The sequence below is a fragment of the Branchiostoma floridae genome, chromosome 12 (genome assembly GCF_000003815.2).
Source record: "Branchiostoma floridae strain S238N-H82 chromosome 12, Bfl_VNyyK, whole genome shotgun sequence".
Classification (NCBI taxonomy): Eukaryota; Metazoa; Chordata; class Leptocardii; order Amphioxiformes; family Branchiostomatidae; genus Branchiostoma; species Branchiostoma floridae.
This window is the reverse complement of record NC_049990.1, coordinates 16,380,884-16,408,553: the sequence shown is the minus strand read 5'-3', so window position 1 is coordinate 16,408,553 and position 27,670 is coordinate 16,380,884. Positions and strand designations below refer to the sequence as shown.

Below are 27,670 nucleotides of genomic sequence, written 5' to 3'. Positions count from 1 at the left end.
TGTGCAGAAGATTGTAAATGATACAGAATTTCCTATTTAGAACATGGCTTCATGCAACAAATACAGCAAACAAAACATTTTTAAAAGAAACATTACTATCAAGGACATTAAATTCCTATACTTTCTCCTATACAATGAATGCTACTTGTAGATGAGCATTTTAACTAGGCTTAAAAAGTGTTATGTAGGCTTTGTTTTGTTTTTTGTTGACAATTGACACTAACATGTAAATTAAGCATCTTACTGTTTTTTTTACGACTAGACACCAAAGAACTATGATACACGGATAAAATATACAAGGAAAATCTAGTAGTAAATTTACCAAGAAATTGTTATGTACACTTGCGGTCAAAAACGGCTTTCAAATCCACCTTTCTGTGAAACCGTTTGCTCTGAACTGAGATCGCTTTACAACCATGCATGTGGTGTATTACTGCAATTGCCACAATTAATATTAATTGCACATGATTGAAGAGCTTTTTACTTTATACTGAAAATGTCACATATAAAATACCGATAACTGTATATTCATGGTATGAAACTGTTACCATAGGAAAAGCGTTATGAAATAATCTGTGTTGTCAAAATAACTGACAATAATATCCTTTCGTCTGACGAGTTTCTTTAAGATACATGTACTGTATTACTCTAAGTTAGTTTATTGAAACTTTTTCCAAATCTATATTGGTAGGTTGTAAAATATATCACAGGGCAATCTTTGATACATGTAGTTTACATATTTTCCTTGTATGAAGACACTCCTGGGTTGAACTACAAGTATAGTAGTGCATGGTGGAGTAGTCTGTACTTCCAGTTATAACTGTAAGGAGGCGCTGTGACCATGCGCCAATGTCTTCATGGTCTTCTTGCAGGTGGCAAGGGTGCCCATTGGAGACATGGAATCAACTATAATAGTAATACATGATGGAATAGTCTGGTAGGCTGCACTTCCAGTTATAGCCGCTTGGTGGCGCTGTGTCCAAGAGACGCACTCTTCATGGTCTTTTTCTTGGGGGTGACCAGGGTGCCCATGGGAGACATTGGGACATGCTGAAGGGAGAAACAGATAATGGAACAGGTTACCTAAATGTCAGAAACTCACAAATTCTTTCATAGTCACTGTAGTTTCTTTGACTTTCACTGTGGTTTTATAATGTGGCAGGAGGGAAATTAAGGTTTACAATAGAGGAGCAAGTACAATGGATGTGAGGATGAAGAAATGTGAGAGTGACATGAGTAACAGTTTATAACTTGACAAATGGTTAGTAATAATGAGATGATTTGATGACAACCCACTGACTCAACACTGTTGGAGGCCCAATATTATGCTGAATTCAGCCGGCACTATCTGACATCTACGGATGAAGGATGGCAGCCTCAGCTTTTCTCTCACAAGTTCACTCTCTTAAACTTCAAGCTACAATTGCACAGTACATTACACAACCAACATCACAAAACTGTGTATACACAATATTTAACGTCCTTGACATCCACTATCATTGCTACAAAGACAAAACCTTAAAGAACCGGCTCTTCACTTAGCAAATGTAGATTTAATCATGACTGCATCATAGCATCAAGGTTACATTCAACAGTGTCTGCAAATGCTCAAAATCTTTTTAATTGATTAACATGGAATTGAAAATTTTGGTCAAGGTCAAATTACACTCAAAACTTCAAACACCATTGTAATCTTTTCTCTATTCACCATTAGCTAAAAGTAATAGACTAAATTTCTTTAACTATGCTGATTGGTCAATATCTTAAACTCAAGTTAGAGTGGCCTGAACTGTGGGGGGGAGGCATTGAAAAGGTATAAAAATGAGGAGTGGTCCAATCTCAGTGCCATTCTTGAGATAGAGGATTTAAGTCGAAAACAGTCGAATTTCATCTCACTGCAGTCATTGTCACAAAACTGAAACCAGATTTTATGGTCGTGTTCAAGATTTTTTTTTTCTGCAGCGGTCGTCAGTGGTACTACAAATTAGGCTTTGATTGGGTATATCTTAGTCTGTGTAACACAAACTCTGCTCTCCGGGACTCTAAGAGACCGTCGGATGTTGGATGGGCTGCTATAAGCGAGATTCAATCAGGCAAGGTGTATCGTTGTTACGTACCACAATCCTTTCGACGAATCTCGACAATTAATCAAAACGGCAAACTACTAATCTACAACGCCAAACCACACCAAGCCAAACCGAGACACCAAGTGTCCAACCAAGTCGACCTACCTGACCAGACTTTCTGCGTGCTACACCGGTTAGAACCGGCGACCGCCGCCACAATCTGTCGTGTGCGCGCACAATCTGAAACAGCGACAGGGGGAGGGGGGTTTGACTACAGAGGGTAAGGCTTACAACATTGTGCCAGTTAGTTCACCAACATGTTAAGTTATAGTCAGGTTTGGACACCTTGTGTTAGGAATGGGGTGTACATGTAAGACCACACAGTTTAGTACATGTACAATGTAAGTTAGTAGTACAATGACACAGTAGTTGGATAATGATTAAATAAGTCACAATTCTAACTGTGTTACTTCACAAAGCGGGTCATTTTGGAAGCCTTTTTTTTTTTAAGGTTTTAGCCAACCAAATCATTTGAAGTTACACATCTTTTTCTAATGAATATAGGACATCTTGGGGTATTCTGCAAAACATGAAATATCAGGAGTTATGATAGTGCTACTTGCAAGTTGAAAGCATTATTTGCTCATCATTTTTGTTGTGACAAAAAGTTTAACAGTATGCAGTGCAGTGACTTGCTTTACTTTTGCCTTTACGGTAAATCTTTTTTACTTAGAAATTTGTTTTCAGTAGTGTACATTATCTACTTTGTAGAGATCAAGGAAAGTATTATTGCATGTTGAAGTTGTAGCTAGCACAAAGTTTGTCTTCTGGTAGTCATGTTTATCTTCAAGCAGATAATTAAACACTAATATAGCAACAGGAACTTAGTTTATCAATTGCACTTATGCACACCAATCTTGTTGATTGCATTAACTTACATCAACTTCTCATTGGCTCAAGCTATACACACTGATTGAGATATACTGCATTTGTCTATAGAAATTGTAGCAGTTTATTTCATTGCTAAGAATTATTGTGCAAAAGCACAGCAGGTCCAAGCAATTTGCTGAGTTCATTTGATAGCGTTTGGATGTCACTTATTGCTAATAATTATTCTGCAAAAGCACAGCAGGTCCAAGCTATTTGCTGAGTTAAACTGATTGCGGTTGGATTTTACTTATTGCTAACTAAAGAATTATTCCACAAAAGCAAAGCCCTCTAAGCTATTTGCTGAGTTAATCTGATTGCGGTTGGATGTTACTAATTGTGCAAAAGTATTCCATAAAAGCACAGCAGGTCCAAGTTATTAATGCTGATCATGACATGAGTTCATCTGACAGCAGTTGGATGTTAATTTCTTATTGCTCAGAATTATTCCACAAAAGCACAGCAGTCTAAGCTACTTGCTGAGTTAATCTGATTGCGGTTGGCTGTTACTTATTGATTGTAGTCAGCACACACAAGCCTAAGCGTACCTTACTGTCCCCGGCCAGCCTGGCCCCGATGGTTTGAACCCTCCTGTTGAAGGAACCCTGACGGAATACATGCAAGATTCCAGATCCAGCTTTACTTTAGGCCATGTGGATTGGATTATATGAATGACATCTGGGCACACATCAATTTTTTTTTACACAAAAGGTAGTTTTTGATCATACTTTGATCAATCGCACAAAGCAGCTGAAAATTGAGCAAATATGTGCCATAAATTGTGAAAAAAATATTTTAAAAAGATGTAGAATGCCATTCCAAATTCAAACGAAAAAATGAAGAATCTATGGTTTAGTATACTAAAAATTTATATATTTAGTCATTTGTTTAACCTTTTTGAATTAATCCTTACCACTTAGTTCAAATAATGAAGGTAACTTTCTTCAGCCAAACTTCATTTCTTTTGCATGTTTGCACTGACTAGTTTTTTGGTTCCCAAAGGATGTCATCCATATATTCAAATCAACATGGCCTTATGTGATAGGTTAAAACTTTAATTTTCTAATACTAAGCCACCACCTCACACTGGCTAGCTAGCATATTCACATACTAACACCACTAACACCAAAGCGGACGCAGATGCAGTTATTTACATTTCAGTAATCGTAGCCCAGGCATGATCTGACAAAAAGAGATTACCAGATCTGTGGGAATACACAATAATAGCATCGCTAGCTTTGCCAAAAACAAATGCCGAAAGATATGATGCTGTGTACACGAGCTGTGATCCACTGAAATGCAAATCAAGGACACCAATATGGCCGCCAGCACCCAGCGCCTCTTTATTAAAAGTGAGTGAAGGTACTTTAGTCCAGACTGCCTAATTTTGCAAAGGACTTTATAGTGGATGTATTAGAATGTTATTTTTTTTGTTAGCTCTAACATCATATAATAACAGCTCTTACTATATTGCTATCAATGCAGACATTTTAATTTCTATTTAGACTAATTAGAGCCTTCACCAGTGAGAAACTATAATCATTTTAACTGGTGTTAGAATTGTTTGATAGCTAATTCATAATAGCAACTTTTTAAGTGATTATCATTAGGATTATCAAATTGCTGCACACCATCTATATGCTACTTGGTATAGATTAGATAGACAGACCTACAACATAAGTTAATGGAGAAAGCGTTTAAACAAGATCACACAACAAGACAGTGAGGCAAATGAAGAAGTGTACCACTACGCCAAAGGAAATAAGTGGCAGCTACATGTACAGCAAGCAGAACACCACAGAAAGCAACAGAAACAAGAGTGACATTCAAAAAACACACCGGCGATGAAACTACCTTCTCCAACAGTTACGCAGAATTGCACAGGTTACAGATGCTCAGAAAGAAAATTATTGAAAAGAAGAAATCCCCAACTTCAAACCAATTATTCATAAAAAAACAAAAGATACGTGAAAATGGTGGCTTTTTTTTGCAGTGTAGTAAAAATAAAGATTCTTGGAAAAAAATAATATTCTTTTTCATCTGTTCTAATGTGCTACATGCTATGTCCATCCCTGTAATGAAATGGTACCTTCCAGAGTTGTAGAAACTTTTAGCTGACAGAAATCTACAACTACTGGTTGATAAGGATACAGTTAACAAGATGTGATAACAAATTTTGGCCCAAACCATTTTCCCTACAGGGATGGACAGGTTATAAATCACACAATCTTCTTACCTGTAGGTCTACACTGCTTGCCATGTTACGTGCCCCCTGTAAGTCACCCAGGGGGGTCTCCGCCCCCTCTCGCTGCATCTGCAGGCCCCCCCTGCCGGCCGGGCTCATCACCATGGATACCGCACGGTTGATCATTCTCCGAGGAGTCTTGCTGAAAGAAAACTGCCGAGTCACCCTTTTCGCCTTCTTGGAGAAACCCCTAGAAAAAAGAACATGTTTGATCTTATCAAATGGCATTATATCTTGATCTGTTTTTTTTGCTACATTTTGTCTTGTTTAGGTAGTATGCAACACCCCTCAGTTAAGGTCAAGTGTCTTACATTTTCTTCTATAAAGAAAAATTTTCTTTGAAAACATAATAATGCATTTTTTTTTGTGTACTGCCTAGCTATTCCTCTGTTTCTAAGTTATACACTACCTTTCAATATCTAAGCTTTTTTGAAGTCAAGCTTTCCTGCTATCCTTAAATTACATGAAAGTCCCTAGTAACACTCAAGTTTGAATCTGACCATCTAGCTGTGTGTACCTAAGGTACACAGGTTTAGGTACAGGTCCGGACCTTTACCTGTACACCTATACGAATGTTATCAACAGCGTTCCCGCCAGGTTCTTGAAAGTATGCGTCCAAATATTGGGGAGGGGGGTAATGAGCGCCGGAGGCGCGAGACGAGCGCCGCAGGCGCTCGCTTTCTAGGGGGGTCCGGGGGCATGCTCCCCCGGGAAAATTTGGATTTTCAAACCCTCTAAAACACAATTTCCTGCAATTTGAGAGGAAAATCATGCGCTTGAGATTGGATGTCGGTTGCCTCTTTTACTCCCGTTATTCAGTAATCGACGACCGCCCGCTCGAACCCAAAAAATACGTTATATGAAAAAAAAAAAACTATAAGCACAGGGAATCAGCCTTCCGTGATCTGGCCAGGGTATAATTTGTCCAGACATGAAAATTTTTGATGCTTCGCAACAAGGCTCTAACCAGTTCGTCAGCCCATGGAAAAATTTTGCCACTTTTTTCCGTCATTGAATAAAAAAAGGTCTAACGTAACCGAGTCGTGCGATCGATGTTGCGCCCTCCCGCATCAAATAGTTTTCCGACACGATAAAATAACGACGCCATCACGCACATTTTGTGTTTTTTTCTATTTTTCCCGATGATTTTACTCAAAATGTTCGTATCGGTGGGGTTTTACAAGGCCGTGCCGTCATTTTCCACGAGCGTGCGACCTCAGGTAACCCCGTTTTCGGCGTGAAATCTTTGGCTGGATTTCTTTTTAAATAGACCAAGAACTTTATACATTACTCGAAGGAGGACGATATGCTGCCTCTTTGGTAGTGATCAGTGCCGGTGTAGCCATAAAACAGTAGCCAGAAAGACGTCCCAACATGCTGGGCGTTGCGATCGACGATCTGTCTGGGGAGGGGGGCGTGCCGTGCCATGTGCCACGGAGGCCAGTGCCAGTGCACAGCCGACTCGATAGACGCTTGACAACAATATTGCGGCCCCTTTTCTGCCACAAATTTTGTCTTTTTGAAACATAAGAAATTTTGCAAATAACAAATAAAGTGTACAGTTTTGGATTCTTCACTTATTTACCGCGCACCGCTTTTTTAACTTGGATAAATGGGGAAACTTTAATAGTAAATTGTTAGCAGCTAGGGAAGAAACTTGCCAGGCGACACGGTCGGCTACCAATATCACAAAACAACGTCACGTGCGCCTAATACTCCGTAACTTTTGTTTTTTCCCGGTGACCAATGACAGAGTACAACATTACATTTATCAAACGCTGATTGGTTATTAAGATGATTGGATTTGGACCTGGTGGCCAATCTAGACTGCTTGGCGCCGGTGGCCTGTTGCCAAAGATACCGACTGCCAATCAATTGCCCACAGCGTGAGAACTTTTGTTGAGATGTGCAGCACTCGCACAGAACAGTTTGTTTGCTCAATACTAGTATTACCTTCACATCTTTAACAAATACGTGAAAATGAGGATAAGTAAGTATCATGTTAAAATCAGAATATAAAATCTATATAAGATTTCTTCCAGACGAATGTTAGAGAAAGCTGACTGTCAGATGTATGTCACGGACTACAAAAATTACATTGCGCAACGGACAGCTCAGACTGGCGCGTGGCTGGGTGTGTCGCACATGGGTCCGCTAGTTGTAAAACCTGAAAACGTGCCGCGCTCCGCCCCATGCCCAGACTACTGGGATGACCGGAAAGTGAACAATTTGAAGTATAAATTGTAAAGGATTCCTTCTTATAAACACAGATTTTTTTAAAGATTCCAGATACATTTTGTACACTGGTGGTACAGGTCAGCCTTTCTTTCAGATTTTTTTATGGACGCATTCAGCCGAGCCGAATGCGTCTTTCTAGAAAAAAATGCGTCCAAAGACGTAAAGACGTATGCCTGGCGGGAACGCTGGTTATCAATTATCTGGACTGTATTAAACTAAGTTATAAATGTAGTCAACTGTCTTCTTTAGTGAGAAATTGTCATCTTTGTATGATGATTTAGATATTCGAACCTCAAAGTTTTCTTAATTTTCAACTGCAAGATAATCAAAATTGTCATCTTTTATTTGGAATTTACTTATCTTTAGTCTCAATAAGTGGTGTTCAATTGTGATTTAATTTGTTTAGGTACTAGGTACAGGCAGGTACACAGATGTTTAGTTCCGGACCTGTACCTAAACAATTCAGGGCTCGAAATACCACCTGCATATGCAGGTTAGTGCAGGTAAAATTGGAGCTGTGCAGGTATTTCTGGTGTCTACCTGTACCTTACCTGCACTGGTCCATGCATTGGGTTTTGTACATAAATGTCATTGATGTAAGTGTATGTGGATTGTTATTAGCTGCATTGAATGTTACCACCTATTAAAGTATAAAAGAAAAATAGCAATGGTTCCTCAACAATTTTAGTATGATTCATCCTTCCTAAATTCAGAGTGGTGCAGGTAAAATTTGTCTGGTGCAGGTAGTTTTCAATGTTACCTGCACCAGTGCAGGTATGCAGAAAAAAGTATTTCGAGCCCTGCAATTGTATACTAAATTATAGGTAGAGAACAGGTACAGGTATTAAGGTACATGGCCCTAAATCTGACCCAAACCTTGTGGTCTGATGCCCACCCATCCTTACCTAGCTATTCTGTTGAAGCCCACAGTGTTGAGAATGGCACTCCTGTCTAACTCCACATCCTCTGGGTTCACACTGTGGAGGAAGTTTTCCTGTAAGCAGAAACAACAACAACAGAGAGTTAACATCAGGACAAGTGCACTCAAAAGACAATTTTAAAGACAGGCTGTTGAGTCATATTAGATGGGAATTTCTGATGTGACACTTTGGCATTTTATGGCATGCCGGTGCAATGGCCGAGTGGGTAGAGTGTTCGCCTTGCATTCGGTAGGTCGTGAGTTCGATCCCCGGCCGAGTCATACCAAAGACTCTAAAAATGGTACATGCTGCTTTCTCTGCTTAGCACTCAGCACTAATGAGGAAGAGTATGGAAGTTAAACACACATCACTACCAGCGGACCAGCCCCCTGTTGTAGTGACTTGCACAAATGTGTGGCCCAAGGGCTTCGAAGTGGAGATGGGCGCCACCCTACGCGTCTTAGATGCATGGGCAAACTTTAACTTTTTTTTTTAACACTTTGGCATTCGGAATATACTACTCTCACCTCTCAAATAAACGTACCGGTACGTTTATTTTTTTCCGCCTCAGAATCCACCCGGTACGTCCTTATTTTAGACGGTACGTTTATTTTTTTTTCAAATTGGGGCTTTTTTGACTAACCAGGGAACTCACAAATATTGAAAGTTGGAATTTTCTGCCCATATTTCCGCAGTATTTTTGCTCAAAATTTACTAAATCTATGTAAAAAGTATCATTTTCCCCACGTAAATCTGTTGTTTACATTGTTGAAAGTTGCCGACAGTCAGCAGTGGCGCGTGCAGGGGCCTGCCCAGAGACCAACGCCCCCTGAAGGGCGGAGTTTTCTTGAGAGAAGCACTGAGCTTGAGAGCTTCTCCAGCAAAAGTCTCAAATTACCCACTAGCTTGATTTTACATTAACCGGCAAGCAAATTTAGAAGTGTGCAACTAATCTTGGACAAGTCAAAAAAAATATCCAATAAAGATATGGAAAGGTTTCAAGTGTGTTCTCTTCGAATTTCCGATGCATTTTATCTCTGTTTACATTGTTTGAGGCCGGCACGTGAGGCCAGACCATGTAAGCCTCCCCTAATGGACCACGCCTCCCTTGGAGGCGGAGTTCTAATATCTCAAGCTTTGTGAGCCGGGTGCCGCCTGTGATCATGGAGCCGGGAAGTCTACTAGGAGTGTGCCGTTGGCATGGGAACCATCACAACATTTCTGCTAGATGTCGCATTCTCAGCTATATGTCGATCTTCCCCTGGTAACTTCTACACTAAAATGTATTTCTTTTTACCAACTGAGGGTAAAGTTGTGGATAGAGAAAAAAAATCTAGTTTATGCTGCTTGTGAAGTTGTTTAAAAACTAAAAGATTATCCTTGCTCCAACAGAGTTCTCAGGTCTCTCATGCATGTAACACTTTTGGGGGAGTGGCTACAGTGCTGAGTCTATGATCGAAACATTTGGGGAAGTTCTGTTTATTTTGGTCACTACTCCGTAACCTTTTCTAAAGATAAACATGGCCAAATTACAATTTACTATTGTCTCTAAGTTTCCACTAAGTATTTTGAAATACAGTATTACAAAATACCCTTTTGTATTTCTAAACATGGAACCTTTTTCTAACTTGAAATGTGTTCTTTCCCTGCATTCAAGTGAACTGTTCCCCTAGATAATAGATGTAGTACAATGAATGGCATGAATGAAAGGGCACGAATTACACTGGGGATTGCTCTGGAAGGCTGTGAAACTGTTAGAGCTGTCCAGCTTTCTTTCTGAACTGGGGGTTATTTATTTTATAAACATGTACATGTAGTCATGCATAGTCATGTTTGCCAAAAATAATTTTTGCCATAAGTGTTTTTACAATGTCAAATTAGTTTATTATTTACTTACTACAAATTCTTAAGATGTAAAGGTAAATCTTAAAGATATGAGCTGACAAGTTGCCAAAAATACACCAAAAACCATTGGTACTCAGGCATAAATAAGTAAAAAGAACCTACCTGATCATCTTCTCTTGGACAGAAGTAGTATGGACACGGTTTACATGTCAATTTGGTATTTTTCCGGGGGGTAATTTTATTCCAGGGGGTACTTTTATTAGATTTTGAAGATTTGTCCGGGGGGTACTTTTATTCCAGGGGGTACTTCTATTTGAGAGGTGAGAGTAACTACATTGCAAACAAGGTAATAAGTCATCAAAATCCATTCTTGAGAAAGTTTACAGACATAAATGTCTGCCTCTGTAGTTCTAAGGAAGGGTATAAAACCAAATTTTTTCACTTTTTCCTAATCACAAATTCAGTTTGCAGAGGTGATGCCGGCAGGGAAATCAAACATTTTTGTAGAATAATCTAAACAAAACATACACACAACTATAGTTCATAGCTTGGAAAGATTTCAACACAGACTCTGTCCCTTTATCAACCTGGTAGCTCTCATAATATTATCTATTTTTGCAAGTTTTAACAAGGATAGCGCTAGATTTGTATCAAATTTCACAAGGTTAAAGAGAAGAAAACACCATAAATTTGAATGTTTCTGATTTAGATGTGTTCAAGATTGGTGGAGAAGAGGTGCATACTTTATTCGAGTTTTCCCATTTGACGTCTCAGTCCAACATATTTTTTTGTGGCATGCCCTAAATTGGGAGTGCGTTCTGTAATTGAGAAGACTTAGGTCCCATTTCCGACATGGGGCCTTGCTGGAATGTTTGCGGAAACAAAAATGAAAACCGTTTACCAAGGAATATACACAAATTATGCTCCTATTATGCTCCTGTATCTTTTGTTGCCTTTCTTATCAAATGTTTTCGTTTCCGAAAGCTACCCGGCCGGGTCGCGGGTTGGGAATTAGGACCTAGGTCTAAAACAGCCACTCTATTACTCACGGAGTCAGCCTTGCATGTGGTGTTGGCCATGTGCCTGCACAGCGACCGTAGCCAGTCCCTCTTGGTGGTCTCCTCCCCCAGCAGGGTGAACATGTACAGGCACACCTCGTCACTACCCGTGCCTGGCGCCTGGTAAACTAGCCCAAACGCATTCTTGCAATCTGTGCATAAAAAGAAGTGTCAAACATTAGTAATACTGTACTAGAAGTAGTAATAGGTACTGAGCTGATGTGTCCCATATTGTAAATTCCATGCAGAAATGTTCATGGTGGTTTAATGTTCTAAGTATTGACAATGACTGCTTCAACGCAAACTCCAAAAATGGCTAAGAAAATGTTTTTTCTGTCCGGTATGCTCGTCTATTGTCTAAGCGCTACTGTATGTACTGTACATTGTCCAGTATTATGATATGTTTGAGGCACAAGCATTTGAACTATGCACGCACCTCTAAAAATAGTAAAATGAATAATATCATTGAGGTGCAATTTACATTATGTTTAATATGATGAATATCAAAGTGAATAAAATATGACATTGCTTTACTCCTATCATGCAATACTTGCCTAAGTAAAATGACAAAAAAATATGGCGAATTTGTGACATCATAAACCAATATGGCGCCACCCACTGACTTAAGGCTAAAACAGAACAGATTTTGCTTCTTTCTAAACTGTATAATACTGATCTATGTATACAACACATACCTTCTGTGTCTCTGATGTCCACAACCCTTTTGATGTGTGCCAGGTTGAAGAGTTCCACATGTTTCAGGGGGCCTGCAGGGGCTTTCAGCAGCCCTGGACTCTTGAACACGCTCTTCACATCGGCCATCATGCTGTGTCGCTTCTTGGATACCTAGAAAACCATAGAAGAGCCTTTTAGCATGTCATAGCTAGAGTAACACTTTCTTTGAGTCAGCTGCTGGCAAAAATATGAAAATTTTTGATTGGACATTTCAGATTCTGAGCAATTGAATTCAGAGCAGACTTTCTGTGCATGTATTTTCACGCTATTGAACCTTTGAACAGTTGATGGAAGAATATGTATAAGTTCTAATGAACATTTGTGTAGTTATTTAACGATGTTGAAAATACCAGTGTCTGATGCATTTGAGTCTTACGTTGCTAAAATGTACTCTAATTATAGAAGGATCACTACTTACTTTGGCCAAAATCTTTTTACAAATTTTTAAAAGAGAGAATCCCTACCAAACCATCCTTACTTTTCATGAACATAACCCTAAACTCTATTCTTTTTCCTGGGCCCATCCATAGTTGTAACATTGATACAGAACCACATTCTCCTTACCTCTAATAGATCAGACATGAGGAACAGGGTGAGATATTCTCCCTTCCTAAAGAGTTGTAACACTGATACAGAACCATATTCTCCTTACCTCTAATAGATCAGACATGAGAAACAGGGTGAGGTATTCTCCCTTCCCACACAGCTCGTGCTCTCCCCCCAGCTCCAACACATCCATAGTTTTAACATTGATATAGAACCACATTCTCCTTACCTCTAATAGATCAGACATGAGAAACAGGGTGAGGTATTCTCCCTTCCCACACAGCTCGTGCTCTCCCCCTAACTCCAGCACATCCACCCTCCCGATGAACTGTCTGTGTGACGACAGGACGTCCGCGGGACATCCCTCTACTTCGTTCACCACGTCGAACATCTGGACCTGACCCTCCGTACGCCGCTTGTCCTCGTTGATGTGGTCCAACACGTCCTTGATCGCGGCGATGGCGCGTTCCATGGCCAGGTGGTCGGGGTTGGATTTGTCCGTTTTCTTCAGGATATCTGGAGAGAGGAAAAACAATGACCAAATTGTTAAATTTCTCTAAAAAGAAATAAAATCTGCAAAATATTTGTTGCAACAGTTCTTCAAGTAGCATTTGTCTTTTACATTAATTGTGTGACACCACCTACTATCTGTAACATATTTTTCCCAAACTATTTTTTGGAACACAAAAAGCTATTATATAAAAGGTAGGAAAATAGTCAACCCTATTGTATACTCTCTTGATGCTTTGGCTACATGTAAGAAAGTGGATGATGACTATCTAGTATACATCTATACATGATTATTACAGGTTTGCAATTATAGCAAAATCTGTATTGGTTTGGTGTGTTTCATGTGTGCCGCCATTTTGTTTCCCATGATGCTAGGGGAGTGGTGTATGATGGGAATTGGTGTTGTCATTTTTACAGGTTTGCGGTTTGAAATAAAATTGTTCATATGACTGTATGAGTGTGGTGTTGTGGTCTAAATATTCTTTAATGTGTTTGAGTGAGTGAAAGTGTGTGAGTTTCAAAGTAAGTGACAGGCTTTTAGCCTAGAACAACAAGAAATTTGATGCCCCTGGACGGCCTTACACTGGGGAGAAAATCATCTGACAAGCATGAAATTCTGATTGACCAGGGATGCTACCAGGTCATCTGTGGTCACAGTCTTCTACTGTGACCTCTGGAACAGTATTTTTGCCTCTTGGGATACCTAAGAATGCACTTTTTTTAACTTAAAATCATCAAAAACTCTAAAAACTCTGCACCATGGAAGGTGGATGCCCCCAGATCCCCTCTACAATAGTCACTTACAGCGACTCACCAATAAATTTGGACTCCCTATTATAAAATCCTAGCTAAAAGCCTGGTAAGTGAACATGGCTAGAGTAAAAGAAAAAGTCTGATGTTGCAAGCCTTACCACTAAGCAGAAGAATGATGCTGGGTAACCTCTGTACAGGTCGGATCAGCAGGTCTCCCAGTGTCTCCCGACAACATTCAGGTTTGCTCTGCTGGATCTGAAACAGACACAATAGAATCAAATTACTGCCATCGAATAGCTCAATCCTTGCATTATCACGCCACAGTTATTTCTTCTATTCCACTAGTACTGCTGTATATTAATCTGGACATCCTAATGTACTAATAAAAAAAATATATCTTTTTCCGGTGTGAGTGGATCAACAAAATCTGTCTGGATAAGCAGCTTGTAATAACCTTTAGTACAAACCAGGATATGGCAATACAACAAACTGGAGCTTCAAGGATCTGAAGAATGCTAAGGACTTAGTAAGGGGGGAAAATGTTAGTAAGGGGGGACAAAAGATAATTCCTACCTACAGACCCTAATTATTTCACGACTGAAACAGGAAACACAACATTTTTTCCCTTTAGCCTAAGGGCAACTGAAACGTATGGAAAGAGAGGGTGGCATGATGATTTGACTGACAGTAGGTGTCGAGGTTCAATTAACACTAACCTTGAGGAAAGCATGGAAACGTGGCTGTGTTCTCATACACTTTTGCAGGGTCTCTTTACTCATCTCGAAAAAGTTGACAAACTTGGGGTACGCCTTCAGCAACAACGGTTTCTGGAGAAGTAAAAATAAAGACGATTAAATCACCATCATTTACTGTAGACTTCTATTGAAAAATAACAAAAATATGTGTAATAGACTACCTCTACATATGGACCACTTACCAAATATAAAAACTTTTTGGTGGTCCCGTAGATACTTCCTTTTAGCATATAGGGCTCGAAATACCACCTGCATATGCAGGTTAGTGCAAGTAAAACTGGAGCTGTGCGGGTATTTCTGGTGTCTACCTGCACCTAACCTGCACTGATCCATGTACAGGGTTTCATACATAAATGTCTTATGATGCAGGCGTATATGAATTGTAATGGGCAGTTTTCCCTGTAGTTAAAAATAGAATGTTAAAATACCAGGTTTTTCTACGTAAAATGTAGCTTGAGAGAGAAAGTTGTGCTTTGTTAATACTTACGTATTTACAGATGATGTCACCAACAGACTTTTCTTCTGACCAGTCACCAACCATCTCAGTCAAGGAGTCCTGGGAAATGAAAGAGTTCACCATGTAAATTGTTATAAAAATGTCTACTTTGACATCCCAGATTGCAAGAAGAAATATAGTTAGGAGAATTTTTTCTAATCATTCACGCAAATGTTATGAAATTATACAAATTTGTGCAAGAATCCATACGATTCTTGTGGTATATGGAAGGCGTAATTCATAGCGTATGAACTACGCTTTTGTTTCATTTAGGCGCATAAGCACTGTATTTTGAAGTCGCCACAGCTTTTTTTGTCAGCAATTGCACACAAAGACTGCATATCCCATAAGATTTGTGCCATCCCATCCCATGTTGATTGTTGCAAGTCCCAAAAGATGATCGGATATTTTCATATAAACTATGCTTTTGCATAGTGATTTGTGCATTTTTCAAAAAAAATTCTGCAGATACTTAGGCACTCCTGTCTTTCTTACAACCTTTGACAAAGAAAGTTATTTTGCCAAGCTTGCTATTTTGGTTTTTAAAACAAAAATTCAGTTCTCTGTGATTTTCTTCCAGATCTTCCTGCTACAATAAATGCTTTTATTAAAAAAAAAAACACCAGAGAAATGTACAGAGTACTTGAATGTTATACTGACCCTGAGTTTGGTGTGAACATCCAGGATCTCAGGAATGCTGCCAAATATGGTCTTCACTTCCTCCGGGGCCAGCGGCAATCCTCCCAGCTGGTCTTTGTTCTCAAGGGGCTCCTTAAACACCTGAAGGAATAACATGAAATAAGAAAAGTCTCAGAACTTGCTGATCCAAGTTGTGTCTTGGGCACCGTACTTTAATAAAAAAAGGCCAGTGACTGTCCTTCCATGGCCTTTTACCTCCATTTACACTTCAGGTCTTGGGTGGAGCGAGGAAAGTTCTGTGTTTCCTTGGGACAAAACCTCTAAATGTAGTCAGGAACGGATCACACTCATGACCCCTTGATCCTACATGTATGTCCGCTAGCCTTACCATTCCGTCCAGGGTTCTAGCCAGGATTTCATTTTAGCGTAGTGGGAATGGCATGGTAGCAAAGCGATTAATCAGGAGATTGGTGTGGAAGGGGGGTCTTGGTCCTTCCACAGTGAGATTTGAAGATGTAGAGTTAAAAGTTAGAATTTTTGGGTCAGTTTTGAGTAGCATATCATCATTTTTCATTGTTCAGACATTTATTTGTCATTGTTGAACAAGCAAATGATAGCAAAGCACCATTACACTAGTTAAAAATTAGCGTAGTGGCCCTTATTTTAGCTTAGGGGTCACAAATTTTAGCGTAGTGGACCACTACGCCAAAATGCACTAGCTAGAACCCTGCCGTCAGAGATGCAAATAAACATAGAAGTATCCCTCTCAATAACACTTTTCTTTGTAAAAACATGAAAAAAAGGACTCGAGAATAATGTTTTCTAATTATAGTGTCCCAAAAGTGTTCCGAAAAGAAATGCAAACCATCCTGAGGTGAGATCCAATTGTCCCAAGCTATTACTGGTGCTATGTATGATATGGCATTACTCACAGTGGACAATGCAAGTGGCACACAAGGGGTGTCCCAAAATTGTCCCACAGCACTTTGAGTTGTCCTGCACCAAAGTTTGGTGGCAAGTAGCTTCAAGGTCTGAAAATGCTTACTTACCCTGACGATAGTCTGCAGAATGTTGACATAGTTCTTCTCTGTTTGTGTGAGCTCCAGGACCCGCTGGTGCCTGGCTGAGAGGGGTTTCTGTGGGGTGGGGGGCACGGGTGTGGGGGCTGGGGAATCATCCAATCCGAGATCTGTAGAGGGAAAATGTGTTGTGGTTAGAACAAAAAAAAACTCAAGTTAGCAAGCAAAGTCATTCAGTATCAAAAAGTCATGTTCGTATTAAAAAAAGTCTAAACTGAGATATTTCAGGGCTCGAAATTCATTTTTGGGATTAGGTGCACTGGTGCACCCAGCTTAAAAAATTGGGGGCACCAAAAAAATTTTGGGTGCACACCTTAAATTTAAGTAGTTGTAGAGTGTCATAAAAACCTGATAATAAAACTTAGTTACAAGCTGTCGAATTCTTAAACAAGTACCATGGCAGACATTTTTATTATCTTTCTAACACTTAGATGTCAAGAATATGATGTTTACTAGTATACTTTGATATCTTTACATACATAAGCCTATGTAAATATTTGGGTGCATCCTGTGCACCCACAGGAAATAATTGGGTGCACAGCTTCAATTTTGGGTGAACCTGGGTGCACATGCACCCAGTATTTCGAGCCCTGTATTTTGACTTTCAAAAGTGGCTATGAAGACTAGCTTTTTAAAAGATGGATTGAAGCCTTGTCCATAGCAATGGAACATGCAAAACAAGCAATTTTTGTGCTTTGCAAAAAGTGACAACTTATCTAGCGCTTCACAATTTAAATCTGTCTTTTGCAAAACCATTTCTCTTTAAACATACGGCTGTTTCACAATTGAGTGTACCAAACAGGGGTCACTTAGGTTGAAAAATCAACTTTGATATATATCAAAACTGATATTGGCAGTTCAAAGGTACATGCCTGTGGCTTAATATTCTGAAAGATCTCTGCACAACACCTCCCGGTTACTATAATATAGGTCTTTCTTTAATGGGGCACTGAGGGGGTACGGACGGGACAACTGTAAGACTGTATGTAAAGGTAGTACATACAGTACACCCACATGAAGAACTAAAGATAAACACTCTTCCATGTTATCTTCCATCACTAGTATCCACAAGACCAGAAAACTAAATTTTATTTGCAGTAGCACCTTGTTGTGTCATTTTCTGGTCATTTATTGTAAGGTGATAATAACACCTTGCTGTCATTTCATGTCGAGGGACAGATCAAATACAATTTTTTTAAGTTCAAGCACTTTGATAGCTAAACTTTGTTAGAATTCCATCCTTTATATACCCCTACATAAGATTCTAGCATTCAAACTTGGGCAACACATCAAGAGACTTGATGATTTCATGAATATGATAATAGATGGGGGTACGGACGGGACACAACCAGACAACAGACTGATATAGCAGGGACTTGTCCAAACATTTTGGAACACATTTGTTCACTAAATACAGGTTAAATTAAAAGCATCTACAATTACTGCAATATTGTTTAAACTAAGAGAAAAAGGAGATAGACATTATTATTAGATCTGATCTGATCTAGAGTGATCTAAAAATGCCATGATTAGAGCTTATTTTCTTTGAAGGCCATGCTCAATCGGTGAACTTGAAGGGATGTATCTGTTCTGTCAGGGAATCTGTAATTTCTTAACCTATTTGCAGATTTCTTCTGCTCTCTTTTGTCACAGCAAGTACTAGTACCACTTTCTTCTCATTTTATTTTGAGTAGGAGACTTGACAGTCTCTCCAGAACCTTTGCCTTTCTCCTTGGTGTCCCAGGTAGTGCCTGTTCTTTTCATGTACACTACCTGCACTGGGAGATGAGGAGAATGGGTCATCACCATCATGATGATGATCTGGGAGAGTGAGCTGGGCTAGAGGAGAGCACATACTGGGCAAAATGAGACGGTAGCTTTGGGGGAATATCAGATTTCATCTCATACCAATCCCAGGCAGTTTATGGGCATTAATGAAAAACCTGACAAAGAAAATACTGGCAAATTCATTAAAAAGTACTATTTTTAGTCAGGAGATTAATTGTTTGTATCTATTTAGTATTTATCATGTCTTATTTTAGCAATTGGGATGTCATTTTCCCCAGTATTTTGCTTAAAACTAGAAGTGGGGGTACGGACGGGACAGGTGGGGGGTACGGACGGGACAGGGGTACGGACGGGACATTTGAAGTTATACAGTGCTGTATCAGCCAAGGTCTTTATCACAGATATGGTTTATATAGTGGTTTGGTATCTAGTCAAAGAGACTTGTAAACCATCACAATTAAAAGCTTGTAATATTAGCCTAGTATAGAAATTGAGGGGGGGTACGGACGGGACAGAATTTTTCGGAAAATGACAGCCGATACTTTGATCCTTCGCTGTGAGTCAGAGGAAAGTAGGAATGATCTCATTCCACTTTTGTTCAGTTACATAAATCATATCAAAACTTTACATGTCAAATTAACACTTATTACAGTACATTAGAACAATGCTACATACTTTGTAATCTATAAGTAAATATTACATTAAAATTGGTAACATGTGGGTGAAAATGCAAAATAACCCTGCTGGCAAAAAAAAGTTGGAATATCTTCAAAAAATTGTAATAAATCTCAAGTTAACATATGACTGCATGTACAAAATAAAGAATTTTAAGGTAGCAGTCATGTTTTTAAAGTCAGTTGCAATGTTCAGAATGTGAAAAAACTGAATGACCCCTGGTAACACTAAAAATGGGACATTTTTAGGCAACATTTTTTACAATAGTTTCGCCAAATATTGATGGATTTCTCTATTTCTTTTTTTGTTGTGTTCCTTGTTACACCAGCTTTTGGAAAATAACAGTCAAAAACAGTAATATCTTATGTAGACTTTCTTATCAACTGGTAACATGTGGAAAAATAAATGGGTACACTCAATTGTGAAACAGCCGATAACTTTGACTTTCTTCGCTAATTTTTTATCAAATATTTTCTCTCTTACGTGGCTATACAATGTCTGGCACAGAATGGGAAAAATCATCACCAAACATGTACACTATATGATAAGAATAAAAGAAAACCAACCGTCGTCGTCTAAGATTCGTTCCGGTGTTTCCGTGTAGTCTAGGAAGGATCCAGACATGGACATCATAGCCTTGGCATCGTTTCCTGTCGTGCCGGCGCCCGAACGTCGTTTCCTCGCGGGAAGCAGCGGGGAATCGTTGTCGCTGTCCTGAGCGAGCAGGGCCGTCGTTTCTTTCAGGCGCGGGCGCTTCCTACCGCGGGAAGTGGGCGTCCTTCCGAGAGGAGGCTTCAGGTCTCTTGCCGGCGTTTCCATCTGTTGGGACAACAAAGACGTTTTTCTTGAACATTTGCTAACATTGCATATTTTCATATTCAGGATGTTTTGTTTCAAGTTGATAACTAATGAGATAATGCAGACAATGCCACCTAGCAATTTGAAGGAATACTACACATGGTAAATGTACATTCTCCTGAACAAGATGGTATCTGACATTACCCTTTTTATGTCCAAAAGAAGTAAAAATTTTTGTTTTCCAAGTTACAGATGTCGAGTACACATTTGGTATCATTCTCAACTACAAATAAAGCAGAGTCTGATAACAACCGTAAACAAGGGACTCAAAAAAAAATCATACCCTCTTGAACTGGTAGATCATTTCGTCAGCTCTGGCTTCGATCTGAATGCTTGCCCAAAACCACTGGAACAGATGGAGAAAACAATGTCTGAGTAAGTACGTATACAGTTGTATCTAATAGATATATAGTCATATCATGTCATCTATCATTGTAACAAATCTTACCACAACTAGGATCGGCAGATTTTTGCCAGGGTTGGATGGGTAAATTTTGTTTTACTTTGGGAAAAATATTGTCATTGAAATGACCCTACTTTTAGGAAAAAAAATATCCAGCACTTTTGTCTGAATAGGGGCAATAATTCCTTATGTCCCTGTAGCTCAATTGGTAGCAGCCCCATGTAACAGATTTCGGTTCAAATACTGGGAAGGACATCTCTGTTAGGGCTGCACCCAGGAGCCCCTGTAAAAAATATACCCTGCTACGGAAACATACCTCTTGTTTGACGACATACACCTTGGAGGCGTCCACATGTTTGGGGAAGTCTTCCACCTGCGAGTCATCGATCACCAGGTGGGTGGAGCTGTGGTCACCAACAGGTGTACAGGTGCCACCTGGATAAACAAACAATATCAAATACCTGGTAAGAAATGTCATGTATAGGCACACATTAGTCAACAAGAAGTCCTGGTGCTAGGGTATACGCTGTCCACAAAACAGAGACGTTTTTAGTTTCTTGATTTTATCAAAAAGACATGTCCATGACGAAAGATATGAAATCCAGAAGTTTTGCTGCAGTACAAAGGTCACATACCAGGGGATCAAAAATTGACCTTGACCTCTGTCTTTCCAACCCCTTATCCATATGCATAATATCAAAACAATCCTTCCAGAGGTTCTAAAGTTGTGCTGACTAAAACAATCTGGAAAACACAAAACACACACAAACAGACATACACACCATCAAAACAATACCTCCATTTTCACTATTTCAGGAGGTAAAAAAAGCAGTTTGCCATACTTACATAGAGGACTGCCCAGCATAGTATGAATACAGCTGTCACTCAAGTGTCTCTGCATTCTCACCAAAATATATGCCATCCACTTTTTTAACTTCTTTGAAAAAAACTTGTGCTACTCTGAACACAACAGTTGATTTCAAATCAAAACATCCCTTGAAATTATGGACCAAATGGCAAAAATTCCAAAGTCAGAGCTGCCTAATGCAAGGTGTAGTGTTCTTAGGAGGTCCTTCCTTCAAATGAGAGTTCTCACATCTGTACATAACCTAATTATATCATGAGCCAATCAAAGGCAGCTTGGGTTGATTTGCATGAGTCTCATTTGCATACGTGGTAGGCTAGAACAAGCTGCAGACAATCTGGTGGTTTGACCACACTGGGAATTTGAATAAAATGTCTTTTTCACAGTTTTGAAACAATAACAATCACCTGTTTTGTGTTGACACCAGAAAATACAAACTTACAAATTCCCAGTGAATCCTAGAACATGAGAGTGGACCAATTAGCTTAGAGTATTTGAAAATTCGAAAATAACTGCCATCTTACCTTGCATTTTGGTCAGCTCTTTCATCTGCTCTGTTTCCTCCTCGCTGAAGCCATGGAAACTCAGCATACAGCAGAAAAACGGCTGCATTTTGTATTTCAACTGTAAAAAAATGGAAGTTCAATGTCAATCTTTTCGTAGAGAATGCTGTCAAATACTGAAGAAATTTGTCATAACTCTGTTTTTCTGGAAGCAATCTATGGTCAAACAAAATTGCGACAAAAATGTCAAAATCTATTCCTTATCATTTTCAGTTTGTATGCGGTGTTTATAATATATAATTGACTTCATTTTACCTGACGAAAGATAAATGAAAACAAGTAGAATCGTAAAAAATTTTTAAAACACATTGAACCTAAACGAATAACGAAAACAAGTTGAACCAGTTTTATTCTCCCTCCTATTGAAATTGCCATGCTAAAGACAAGAGCAAAGTTTTAAAGGAAAACTGCATTTACAAATCTACAATTTCTTTTAACTGAAACAAGTGCCTTTTAAAAAAGCTGTTGTGCTTAGTAAGTTAGTGTTTGCATTTTTTTGCAATGTTGAAAACAGTTGCAATTTGTGGATGTCCAGGTGAATAGCTGTTGGTCATAACACAAATGCAAAACAAAACATCTCTTGCCCAAATTTAGCAAAACAAAGGATTGCATCAATGTAATTGCAACTAACGACCCAGGAACTGTAAAGCCCTTTGTTACGAAAATAATCTAACAGGTGTAATTCTTTTGTTATTTCCTTTTATCTATTTTTGTTCACAGCTTCCCAAAGCTGCCAACTTCCCCCAGAACTTCTAGAAGTTAACAGCTTGGGTAAAAGTTAACAGCTTGGGTAAGTTGTCTTTCTCAAAGGACTAAAACAAAGACTATTGTTGACCAGCTTGTTTTGTTGCTACTTGTTTTTCTTGTGAGCCTTTTTCACACGGAAAAGCATGAGAAAGTTTGCATTTGCAATGTGAAAAATTAACATATTGTACAAAGATAAGAAACTTACCATTTCTTCATCAGTACCAAGTGCCGCTCTAAAAGAAAAAATAGAAATTTATTCGTATGTTGACAGTCACAATAAATCAAGCATTCTATAATAGGTATAGAACCAAATAAACAATAGAACAGTCATACAGGGTATAAAGCTTTGCCTGTCTTAGGCTGCTATATTGTACCTTGATTGCCTAAAATTATAAGCAATTGCTACTTTGGCAGCACAATCTAATATGGACATGTGGGTTTCTAAGTCCAGGGATATACTAGTACTGTAAGAGGGGAGATAATTTCTGTGGTTTTAGGTTCACATTTTGTTTACAGTGACTTCTTCACCACAAACTTAAAACCACTGCAAACGTTTGCCTTTTATTTTTTATATTTAAAAGTAAAAGCATGGTAGTTTCAACAATGAACTATAACCGCAGTTAACGTTCCATTTTGCTCCTAATGCACAGCGAAATCTCGATAAACAATTCCCTTTACAGTTTAATCTCCAAGCAGATGTACGATGTAGCTGGGCCTCAGTATCTTTTTACATGCCGATTTTGGTCCGTCATGGGACGGAATAGGCAAACGCTGGCTAGAACCCTAATTTTTGTACTCACGGTGTGTGCCTCCTGTGCCAGGACTGATGTACCCACTCCTCTGTCATGATGGGGGTGCCCAGACTTACTGCCACCTGGGGGAGGGGGGCATCATCTTATGTTAGTACAATGTATTCTTACATGTACAGCTCTTCAGTCATTTGAATGCTATGTATTAGCAGATGAAACTGCTTTAGGGTTGGACAAGTCCACTTGTCCTATTGTCCAGGGCAAGTGAAAGTGCTTTTTGGGCAAGTGGATGACCTATCCCACTTGCAAGTCTTAGATTTTTCCATTGAGTAAGATAATAATATACATGTACTTGTTCCTTTTTACAGTCATGACATCAAGCAATGGTCAACATAGAAAAATAGAGGCAATAATATTAATAAGAATCCCTTTGCTGTAAGTGAAAATGCATGTAAAATAGGCATTTGAATTTTGGGCAAGTAAAGAGTTGGTTTGGGCAAGTAAGTTTTTGATTTGCTTGCCCGATAGGACAAGTGAATATCAGAAAACTTGTCCAACCCTGTTCTCCAAGTCCAATATCTCAAGTCGTCCACAACACAACAAAACAGTTTGCCAAAAAAAATGAAACCATTACAAACATCTCAAGATTTACAACACTAATTACTAGAAAAGCTAAGACATAAATCTCTTACCCTGTACTTGTCTCCTGAAGTAGAGTTTGCCACCAAATGTGTGACTTTAGTGCTGAAGTCCTTCCTGATGCTGCCTCCCATAAAATGGACAAGGTCTACCAGGTGCGACTGAAATGTGAAGAAAAAATGGAATTTTGTCAGCGATTATATTTGGAATGATAAAAAGAACTTCAAACTGACAATGCGTTATGGTGTTTTAAGGCCATAGAGGCAGTGGGTTGATATCCATTGTGTCTAAGTGCACGTTATTGGGAAGCCTCTCCTTCCATTTTATAGCCTTTTACCTGACCCTAACCAAAGTCAGGTAACCATTTCCTAAATAAAAATCTTACACCAGTGACCTGGTTTGGCGTGATGTATATTTGCCTTTACCAAGGGCACAAGATTAGTAGCATAATAAAGCCCTAGGCCTGGACCTTTGTCTTCTGGGCAAAACACCTTGCAGTATTGCCACCCAACCCCACAAGTAATATAAATGTATGAAATTGTTAGAAATCCTAAAAAAGTATAACTGAATTTGCTATAGTATATATATATCATAATTCAGAAATACTTTATGTGCGGCATAATCACCAATTTCTCTTTCTGTCTGAAACTGGTAATCATAATTCAGAAATCTTTTATGTAGGCCAAACTCACCAATTTCTCTTTATGTCCTAAACTGGTAATCATAATTCAGACATCTTTTATGTAGGCCAAACTCACCAATTTCTCTTTCTGTCTGAAACTGGTAATCATAATTCAGAAATCTTTTATGAAGACCAAACTCACCAATTTCTATTTATGTCTGAAACTGGTAATCATAATTCAGAAATTTTTTATTAAGGCCAAACTCACCAATTTCTCTTTATGTCTGAAACTGGTAATCATAATTCAGACATCTTTTATGTAGGCCAAACTCACCAATTTCTCTTTCTGTCTGAAACTGGTAATCATAATTCAGAAATCTTTTATGTAGGCCAAACTCACCAATTTCTCTTTCTGTCTGAAGCCGGTAAAACAGAGGATGAGATCCTTCATGGAAGTGCAGTACAGGGGGCGCTGCACACTGGGTAGTGTCTCTCCCACCTCTGCACAATGTACGACAGCAGACGGGCCTAGAACCCGCGACCTGAGGTTGGACTTGTGCAGGGCTTCGAACCCCGGCCCTTCGAACTCAGCCAGTATGAAGACTGTGTCGTAGTCGTCTGAGTCCGACATGTATTCTTCTCCGGTAGAAGACTTCACCACGGGAAGGTTTAGTTTCTGTAGGGAGAAGCAAGGGAAAGAACAGGTCATACCTTGGCTCACAAAGTACAGAAATCTTAAGTTCCATAACGTAAGTTTTTCAATGATCCCCATGGACGAAATCTACAAAGGATGGCAACAAATTTTTCAGCCAAGTATCCATCCTCAGGGCTCAAAATAAGTTTGGGTGTAATCATGCACTTTTGCGCACACATGATAGAAACTGTACACCTTATTTTTGATCTTCAGTGCACTGTTACACCTTGACACTTTAGTGTAGGTTTACGTGCATACGTGCTAATTGTATCCTAGTATACAGGATATTTTCGGATATAGGATTTGAATGTCAGAAAAGACACTACAGCTTCTCTTATATCACTTGTTTAAACTAAAGTTAGTCATTTTCAGATGCCAGCTCTGAAGAAAACTTCTAAGATATTTTGAGCCATGTAGAATCTCACATCCTGACATGATATTTACATTCAGTCATCAGAGGATGCAAACAAAAATTGGTTCACACTCACTGAATTCGCAAAGATAACAGCATACTTTACATCGGACTGTCATTCAAGATAAAGAAAGAATGCTATTTCCATAAACTAACTGACCTGTAAAGCTTTAGTAAGTGCCTGGTTCCCCTGCACATCTGGTCCCACCAGACACACCCTGGTCTCCACCATGTCTATATCCTGGAGGTCTGCAAACATGGAGGGAGTCAGAGTCAATAACATGTAGGAAATACTGTACACGTAAATCATAAATATTTGTGGTGGCTCTAATGTTCACTTGTCTGTGTAATGCAAACTCTGCTGTCCAGGGCTGAAACTCACTGACCAGCCCCTCCTAAAATTTGTAAGCACAGTATGTTCACAGTTTCTGCAATAGAGTTCTGACTGTAAACTTCAAAGTTGAAGTGAACATGTGCTGTCCCATTACGAATGTCTCTTTTAATTAGAATTAGATAGATAATAGTACAGTAGATCCTACTGTAAAGTCATGCATGCCGCCCGAAACTTATTCACAGTATCTGAGTGAGACTTATCTCTATTCAAACAGTTTAGAGAATGGAATTAAGCCCAGCCGGCGAGCGCTTGTGTAAACACAGGCTAGATACAGTCCAGCTGATACAGACATAACACGCCTGTAACTTACGCAGCATCAATTTTTCTTGTTACATACAAACTCTGACACAAATGTGTGTATGGTAACTGTGATGTTAAACTTTCATAGTTTTATTATCAGCCTCATTACTCATTTGGGTACCTACTGGCTGGCAAAATACACCTGGTGATTATTATTATACTATGTTCGAATCCTTCATATACACAGGAAGAATAAATATGTCCTTCAGTTGAATCATATTAGTTGAATCATAGTATACTCACAAAATTTGTGCCTGAAAAACCTACAGCTCTTGAACTGCTTCACAAACTGGGACAAACGAACAATAGTTCTGGAAGAACTTTGAACACAACCTCTTATTTTTCTGTACATAGTTGTTGTACTGGCTGGGTTACAACTAGATATTTTTTGACAGAATAATCCCATGCATATTTGGAATATGTACATTCGAGATCTCCTGCATACCTGTTGTGCAGAGGTTGGTTAACAAAAAAAATAAGGGGTCAGTTCAAAATCTGTTTGTACTTGTCCGGACTTGACCAACACTGGACTCCTAAAAATCTCAGTCATACAGTTGTTATGCTAAATCACATGATTTATGCGCCAAACACACCGATCAAATTTCACACCAGAAAAAAAAAAGAGAGTCGAAGACAGATTAAGAAATAAAATAGACACAAGCGACGAATTATGTATTCTCTCTACGTACAAAGTTGCAGTGAAACTATCTTGAAAAGATCACTCGAGTAAAGACCCTGAAACAAAGAAACGTAAAATTCTTACCTTCCGCCATTTTCCCTTGGGATGGACCGCGGCTAATAATATCGGACAGCAAAAATCAAAATAACGAACGAAAACAACAAAGATCACACAAAAGAAGGACCTAGACAGACTCCTGGGTAGCTAAAATACCCTTCATCTGCAAAATTACCCACAAAAACACTAAAAAGCGGGAAATTTTGGCGATATTTTGAACAGTATCGCATATATCGCTAACCCCGTAATTTGAAATTGTGCGGTCGTTGTATGACGTCAGCCGCGTAAGTAACGAGCGCTCTGATTGGTTTGTATACATCACGTGATACAGAACGTTATTTTTACAAAAACACCTAATCAAATTAATTATCTCTATGCCATGGAAAACTAAATTAATAAAAACACATTCCATT

General features: G+C 39.0%; 1 protein-coding gene across 4 annotated transcripts; it reads right to left on the bottom strand.

Moving 5' to 3' along the window:
• Positions 1 to 577: 577 nt before the first annotated feature.
• LOC118427284 (protein ECT2-like) lies at positions 578 to 27,551 on the bottom strand. Of its 4 annotated transcripts, XM_035836978.1 has the most exons (24): positions 27,285 to 27,551; positions 25,988 to 26,076; positions 25,122 to 25,397; positions 24,153 to 24,260; positions 23,512 to 23,585; positions 22,917 to 22,944; positions 21,926 to 22,025; positions 20,853 to 20,971; positions 20,417 to 20,479; positions 19,842 to 20,094; positions 16,783 to 16,922; positions 15,755 to 15,874; positions 15,086 to 15,154; positions 14,560 to 14,670; positions 14,002 to 14,098; positions 12,882 to 13,096; positions 12,687 to 12,758; positions 11,995 to 12,145; positions 11,291 to 11,451; positions 8,382 to 8,470; positions 5,230 to 5,428; positions 3,542 to 3,598; positions 2,232 to 2,306; positions 578 to 1,050 (listed from the first exon to the last, which is right to left on the bottom strand). In XM_035836978.1, the coding sequence occupies exons 1-24, from the start codon at positions 27,292 to 27,294 to the stop codon at positions 955 to 957; spliced, it is 2,772 nt and encodes a 923-aa protein (XP_035692871.1). In that variant the 5' UTR covers positions 27,295 to 27,551; the 3' UTR covers positions 578 to 954. The 4 variants fall into 4 exon arrangements, with proteins under 4 accessions (XP_035692871.1, XP_035692870.1, XP_035692872.1 ...); XM_035836977.1 differs by lacking the exon at positions 12,687 to 12,758 and having other exon boundaries at positions 579 to 1,050; positions 12,810 to 13,096; XM_035836979.1 differs by lacking the exons at positions 3,542 to 3,598; positions 12,687 to 12,758 and having other exon boundaries at positions 582 to 1,050; positions 12,810 to 13,096.
• Positions 27,552 to 27,670: the final 119 nt, after the last annotated feature.